This window comes from Triplophysa rosa, linkage group LG7 (genome assembly GCF_024868665.1).
Source record: "Triplophysa rosa linkage group LG7, Trosa_1v2, whole genome shotgun sequence".
In the NCBI taxonomy this organism is placed as follows: domain Eukaryota; kingdom Metazoa; phylum Chordata; class Actinopteri; order Cypriniformes; family Nemacheilidae; genus Triplophysa; species Triplophysa rosa.
Window position 1 is genome coordinate 16,256,819 of NC_079896.1, and position 7,888 is coordinate 16,264,706.

General features: G+C 41.2%; 1 protein-coding gene across 1 annotated transcript; it reads left to right on the forward strand.

Annotated features, from left to right (window-relative positions):
* Positions 1-3,075: 3,075 nt before the first annotated feature.
* Positions 3,076-4,479, forward strand: LOC130556805 (piggyBac transposable element-derived protein 4-like). The gene is made up of 2 exons (XM_057338107.1): positions 3,076-3,822; positions 3,909-4,479. Exons 1-2 carry the CDS (start codon positions 3,269-3,271, stop codon positions 4,372-4,374), a joined length of 1,020 nt encoding a protein of 339 aa, XP_057194090.1. The 5' UTR covers positions 3,076-3,268; the 3' UTR covers positions 4,375-4,479.
* Positions 4,480-7,888: the final 3,409 nt, after the last annotated feature.

Here is a 7,888-nt window from a genome sequence, read left to right on the forward strand (position 1 = left end):
CTTAAGGGCGCTGTAGTTAGTTTGTTCAGCGGGTTTCACTTCTGATTGCATTGTTATAATTTTTTCTCTAATATCTTGGATTTTATATGTGAAGTAGTTCATAAATTCATCACTGCTATGCTGATATACAGGATCAGAAGTCACTGACGATTTATTTTTTGTTAATTTAGCCACTGTGTTAAATAAAAACCTAGGGTTGTGCTGGTTTTCTTCTATTAGTGATGAAAAGTAGGCGGATCTAGAAGTTTTTAGGGCTTTCCTGTATTTTCGAATACTATCCTTCCATGCTGTACGAAATACCTCTAATTTAGTTTTCTTAAAGTTGCGCTCCATTTTTCGGGCCGCTTTCTTTAGAGCCTGAGTGTGTTCATTATACCACGGTGTGGGGCTGCCATTTTTAATCTTCTTTAAACGTAGTGGAGCAACTTTGTCTAGCGTTACCGAGAAGGTGGAATTAAAATTTTCAGTGGTAATGTCAAGATCTTCAACGTTATTTCTCATGATTTGAGACAATTCGGGCAGATTATCGAGAAACGCATCTTTGGTAGTTGAAGTTATTGTTCTACCATATTTGTAACAATGAGTTTTATTTGAGCCGTAGGCCAGTGAAGCAAACATAATACCAGATAATGATCCGAAATGTCTTCACTCTGCTGAAGGATTTTAACGTCGTCCACATTTATACCGTAAAACAGTATTAAATCTAAAGTATGATTACGAAGGTGAGTGGGTCCTGACACATGTTGACTAATGCCCATGGAGTTAAGAGTGTCTTTGAAAGCCATTCCTAAGGCATCTGTAACGTTATCTACGTGGATGTTAAAGTCACCAACGACAAGGAGTCTATCTGCGGCCAGTACTAGTTCTGATAAGAACCCACCAAATTCTTTAATAAAATCTGTGTGGTGCCCTGGAGGCCTATATACAATAGCTAGAATCAATTTAAAAAGTGTTTTATCTTTAGTATTAGGTGTTGAAACATGAAGAACCATGACTTCAAAAGAATTATATTTAGAGTTCGACTTCTGGGAAATGCTAAGAGAGTTATTGTAAAGTGCTGCGACACCTCCCCCTCTGCCTTTTAGACGAGGCTCGTGTTTATAATAATAATCTTGGGGGACAGATTCATTTAAAGAATATAATCATCTGGTTTTAGCCATGTTTCTGTCAAACAGAGCATGTCTATTTTATGATCTGTTATCATATCGTTAACAAAAAGTGCTTTATTAGAGAGAGATCTAATATTTAGCAATCCGAGTCGTAACAGTTGATTATCTGTATTTTGTTCATGTTTAGTTTGTTTAACGTTTATTAAATTACTTTCAAGAGGTTTACGCATTATTTTATGTTTGCTAATCCGGGGACGGATTAGATTTTAGTTTGCTAAAAAAGACGGAACTCACCTATGAAGCCTCCCGATTGCCCAATGATTCATAAAATTTCAACAAAAACGGTGTTGTTACACTGTAAAGGCTCCAGTCGATCTAATTCAATGAAATATTTAGCCCAAAAAACATTTATATATCCATAAACATCCATGGAATGTGGTAGTGTCGTTTCAAGTTAGCCGAAAGAGCAATCAAATCTTCAATGTTTTCTGCGGTGTAGCTTCTTTTCTATTGTAAACAATACGGATTTGTTGATGTCAAAATGGCCGCTGACCCCTGCACTTTGAATTGACACCTCATTTTAACCAATAGGTGAATCTAAGGGGTGTCATTAGGCATCAATAGCCAAGGAGCGACCTGGATGACCAATGACACCGCCCTCAATTTGATGGACAACAGATCGATCTAATCGCATCAGAATTTGCACATGACTGTCTTGTATGATAGCCAATGAGCTTCTGAAAAGATTAATATGCAGCTTTAGTGGGAAGATTCAATCTATCATGCAAAAAAGTCTGTGCGCAAATTACTTTAGTGACACGTGCGCCCGTGCGTAAAGAGAGCGTTGTAGAGTTTACAAGTGAAAGTTAGCGTTGAGAGATTATACAGGTGAAAAATGGCAAAAAGGATGATAAAAACAAAGTTTACACTTGACGAAGTTGTTGAAGAATGTACTCGGCGTAACAGTGATCAATCAGAGGATGACATTTCAGACGAAGAGAGCGATGTTTCATCCATTGACACGGTTGCAGAGGACCTGTTTTTGGATGGCGGAGACGTCACTCTCGACAAGTAAGTATTTTATTTTATTATATTATATACCATATTTTACTGTGTATACTGAGTTATGTGTTTTGATGTGTTCCTGCAGAAGTGTATATTGTTTATGCATGGGTGTAACTTATATGTTTGCGTGCGTGCATGTGTGTGTGCGCTCGTGCACTGGTGTATATGTCTGGTTGTGTGTGTGTGTCAGGTTGTTTGTGTGCATGTGTTTCTGTTTATATATGTGTGAGCATGTAAAAATATATCCAAATGTTTTGTAAACAATTTTCTCTTTGCATTTTGGTAACACAGACAATCAAATGAAACGGATGAAGACTGGAGCCAAGCAGCAAAAAGCCATATACCAACAGGCAAGATGACAGCACCTCATCGGAAGATAAGCCCCAAACCTCACCTACCCAGAGAGATTCTGCCAGCAAAAGACCAAGAGGCAAAGGACGGGCTAGAGGAAGAGGCATAGGACGGGCTAGAGGAAGAGGCATAGGACTGGCTAGAGGAAGAGGGAGAACTGCCAGCACCAGTGGTCAAGCTGAGATGTCAATCCCCACATTTGAAGAGAGATGGAATGATGTTGATGTTCCAGATGTGACACCACCACAACCCACCTTCAGACCCACCAAATCACCAGGCCCCCAGCTCATACGTACAGCTAACTACACAGCTTTACAGCTTTTTCAACTTTTTTTACAAACTCTGTGTTACTGACAATAATTAAAAACACCAATGACTTTGGCTCAACTCATCACTCAAATCCCTCCAACCCATGGATTGACGTAACAGTGCAGGATATGCTAGCATTCATGGCCATGGTAATTTATATGGGTCTAATAAAACTCCTGTCCATAACTGATTACTGGAGAGAAAGTCATCTGTACAGCTTGCCGTTCCCTAAAACGCTTCTTACCGGAAAGAAGTTTCCCAGGATCTGTCACTCCCTTCACCTCAGTAGCTTGGTGGATGATGCTGCTAACGAGCAGAGAAGAGGTACCTCAGAATTTGATCGTCTTTGCAAAATCAAGCCACTATACAGTGAGATTAGGGATGCATGCAAAATAAACTATCACCCTGGCCAGGAAATTTCAATTGATGAGCGGATGGTTGCCTCTAAAGCGCGTATCGGGATTAAACAGTTCATGAAAAATAAGCCTTGTCGCTGGGGTTATAAACTTTTCGTACTGGCGGACTCGAGCAATGGGTACACATGGGACTTTTTTGTGTATGAAGGAAAGTTGCAGGGAAACAGTGGGAAAGGACTCAGTTATGAGTCAGTAATGGAGCTTGTTGACACACAGTTGCTTGGCACGGGTAACAAGCTCTTTGTTGACAATTTTTATACAAGTCCCTCCCTTTTCTGTGATCTCCTTCAAAAGAGGATCTGGGCATGCGGAACGATACTCACAAACAGAATTGGTTTTCCAAAAACCAAAATAAACACTCTGGTTTCGAAATCTTTGCGTAGGAGCATACGGTGGATCAGAAATGACTCCCTCCTCTTTGTGCAATGGCGAGACACAAGGGATGTTTTTATGTGCACAACACTCCACACAGCCCATGGGGGGGACACTGTTCAGAGAAGAGTGAAAGATGCAGATGGGCACTGGGTTTTGAAGAACATCTCTGTTCCACCAGCAGTGAAGGAGTACAACTGGTATGTATTATATAATCAACAATCTTTTATGCTATTTGAAATTAAATCAAATATGTGGCTCAGTGTTGCTTTTTCTTCCTATACAGGTTCATGGGTGGAGTGGATCTTTCAGATTCGCTGATCAATTATTACAAAGTCATCCACAAGACCCAGAGGTGGTATAAGACATTGTTTTATCACTTTATAGACATTGCTATTGTGAATGCGTTCTTGCTTTACAAGGATCTTACCAAAGGTAAAGGAGAGGTACCCATGCACCAAAAGGCATTCAGAGAGACACTTGTTGAGGAGCTGGCAGCAGCAGCAAAAATTCCTGCTCCATCGTCCACTCCATGCAGCAAACATCACAAGCCTGTGCATATCACTGCACATAGCACCATGGGTCGTCTGAGGTGCAGACAGTGCCAAGCAAAGACATCAGTGAAGTGCTCCTCCTGTGACATACCGTTGTGCTTTGTGCCAAATCGTGATTGTTACAATGAGTGGCATGATGCCAATAACTTGTCAAATATAATTGTACAATTTGTAAATAGTTATGGTCTTACATATTGACTTATATATGGTTTTATATAAGGTCTTCATTGATAGATAGATATATGTGGTCTTATGTTAAGTTTTAATACCATAGCACTTGTTTTGTATCTGTACACACTATAACTTGTTTATGATTCAGTTACTATGTGTCAGCAATTACTGACAGTGAATCTGGATGAGAGATTGAATAGCACTTTGTGTAACCTTTCACTGGTGCCCAAAATTATGACTGTACAATAAAGCATTCAAAAATAGCAGCATTTTATGTGTTAACATTCAATGTGCTTGAAAGGGGTCATTTGGAGTCACCAAATGGCCTTTTTTGGGAAGCGCCTAGATATAAGCTTAGAAAATTAGTGTTTTTACATACACTTATCTAAGGTATTGTTATCAAATTTGAAACTAGGCTTGCTAAGGCTTGGTTCTGTGATCCCAATGTGTTTTCAAGCTAATACCTCCCAGTTGTAGTCATCTGCAGGCATTTTTTAACAAAAAAAATTTAGGCGGAATATATTTTTTTACCTTTTCAATGTGTTCAAAGTTCTATTACTCAATACCAGTAAGACTTGCAGTGATTCTGACTGTTAATGAACAAACCTCAAAGTGTCTCCTTTCAAAAGATGCACAATCCATACATGTACTCCAAAGGGTTAAAGAACAGAATACAGTTTACTTTGGGCATGCCTTTTTTAGGCATTTTAGGTTAATTTTACAGGAATGCTAACCCACATGCTTTTGTTAATGAAATTATTTCTGCAGCCTGTGCTGAGTTATGGTTCAGGCGATATGCCTCCACCCTCTCACCCTCCTGTGTCACAATGGCATATCCACACAGATACACTCCATCAGACGGTCTTGAACAAGAGCCATCGATATATAAGTGCTCCCCCCCATCCAAGGGCGTATCTTTCAGATCGACCCTGGCCGAAATGGACCACTCAATATCATTCATGCAATCATGGGGTACAGTTTCAGTTATCAATGTGGATAAGCCATACAGCGACTGAATTGCTGGGCTAGAAACCGAAGTGGGCTTAATGGTTAAAATTTCCGTGGCTAGCAGCGTTGCTTCATAGCCAGACCTCCTTTGGGCCTTCATGTGCTGTGTCTTCAAATTATGCAGAATAACACCCACCTGGTGAGTGGTGTATAAAATCAAAGGATGTGAAAAAACAATTTTCTCAGCCATTCTTACCATCTCCGCCACCGCAGCCACAGCACGAAGGCATGCAGGCATACCATTGACTATCGGGTCTAATTGTTTGGACAAATAAGAAACAGGGCGTGGTTTGCCACCATGCTCTTGGGTCAAAACGCCCATTGCAACACCCATAGCCTCCCCCGCATACAAGTGAAACGGCCTTGAATAGTCTGGTAGCCCCAATGCAGGAGCTCACGTGATAGCAATCTTCAATGCATCAAAATGTTCTTCCGCTTCAGAAGTCCAGTTCAACGAGTCTCTTGGACCCATGCCATGTTGAATGAGACATCTTAGGCCTTTGTCATGATACGCACAGTCAGGTATCCATGCACGGCAATAGTTCACCAACCCCCCAAAAATTTGTAGCTGTATCACAGTTGCTGGAGTACGCATTGTCTTTATCAGCTGCTCCCTCTCAGCTGAAATGGCCTTCAGGCCCGGTGAAATGATGTGGCCCAGGTAATGGACTTTGGGTTGCACCCACTGCAGTTTGTCATTCAAGGCTTTAAATCCAGCGGTCGCAAGCACATTGCAGACAACAATTGAGGCCTGCAAACAGTCAGTCTCAATTTCAGCGGAGATTAAAATGTCATCAGTATACTGTAGGACACATACCGTGGACGGCAGGTCAGTCATTGTGTCCAATACACGTTTCACTGCAGCGGAGAAGACGGCTGGGCTGTCAACAAAACCCTGAGCAAGGCGTGTCCAGGTCAGCTGCGCACCTTTAAATGTAAATGCAAACAACGGCTGAGTATCTGCATGGACGGGGATAGAGAAGGAAGCTGCACACAAATCCAACGCCGTAAAGTGGGTGTGATTGTGTGGTATTGAATTTAGAATAGTTGGAACATCAGGCACAATTGGGGCCAGAGGAATTATTAATGAATTACTAGCCCTCAAGTCTTGTGTCAAACGCCAACTTGTTCCATCAGCTTTCCTGATGGGATTGATTGGTGTATTGTAAGGTGAGTGAGTGGGGACAATAACCCCTTGTTTCAAAAATTATCAATTACCGGTTGAATACCCTCAACCTTTTCAGGTGACAATGGGTATTGCTTCATGTACACAGGCTTCTGTGTGATCAATTTCGCCTTGTAAGGGGGTATACCAACAAGGCCTGATTCATCTTTATACTGTGACCACAACGCCAGGTTTACCTCAGCAATGTTGTGTTTAAATTGTTGTGGTTCGTCATTACACATGAAGTGTGGCATTAATTCCATAGTTACTTTTGAGACATCTGAAAGCAAAGAAAAATTAACAGAGCTGCCTGAAAATACAATCGCAATGGCAAGTTTATGCAGATCTCTGCCCAAAAGATTCAATTGTGAATTTGGAGTAATTACAAATTTGTGAAAGAAAGGCAGATGATTAAATGCCCTTACTTCAATGGCAGGTGTCATGTGACAAATAACTTCAGTCCCTGAAACCCCAACAGAGCGCATAGTACGATTTGTGATTGGCCCTTCATAAAATTTATCAGAAATAGACGAACACGTAGCACCAGTGTCGATTAAAAATGAGTAATCTACCCCATTTACTTCTAAATTTACAATGGGTAGTTCATCCGTGCGATTGCTAAAAGAAAAACAAATTATTGACTGTGCATCTGGACTGGCATCTCTCTGTCGGCACCCCTAAGCATGTTTTGAATTATTTTGTTCACCCCTCTTGTTCACCCAAGACACCTGATATTGATCATCAAAATTACTGCCATATAGTGGTGCTTGAGTTTGGTTGATCTGTTGTGCTCGAGGCAGACGTCTGATATCATGTTCCTGTTTCAATCTACACTCTCTCTCCCAGTGGCCTGATTTGCCACAGTAACGACACACCCCGTACCTTTTAAGACCTCCCCGAGGCGGGCCCCGATTATATTGAGGTCCGCCCCTTTGGTTCCCTCTGGTACACACCGACACTGCAGCCATTTGCTGTTGAGAAGCTGCCAGCATAACTTCCTGTTTCGGCTTAAACAGAAAAGAAGTGAAACCACCAGATGCATCTAACTCACGAATGCATTTGCAAAAATCTTCAACAGTTTGTTGCATTAAATTTGCAGTCGTTACACGAACCAAACGTGCCAAATCAGGATTCATATTATTTAAGCACGTATTTATAAACAGTGAGGACATTTCACCGCCTACTGGAATATGAGCTTCTTCATCCCACACACGATTAAAACGAGAAACAAAAGCAGAAGCGGATTCGCCCTTATTTTGCTTGGTATTTGTGGCATGGGTCAGATCTCTACAGACATGAGCACAGGAATCTAGAAAATGCTTAACCTGCTCAAAAAATGTAGTGACATTATCAGGATCAGCCCACCAA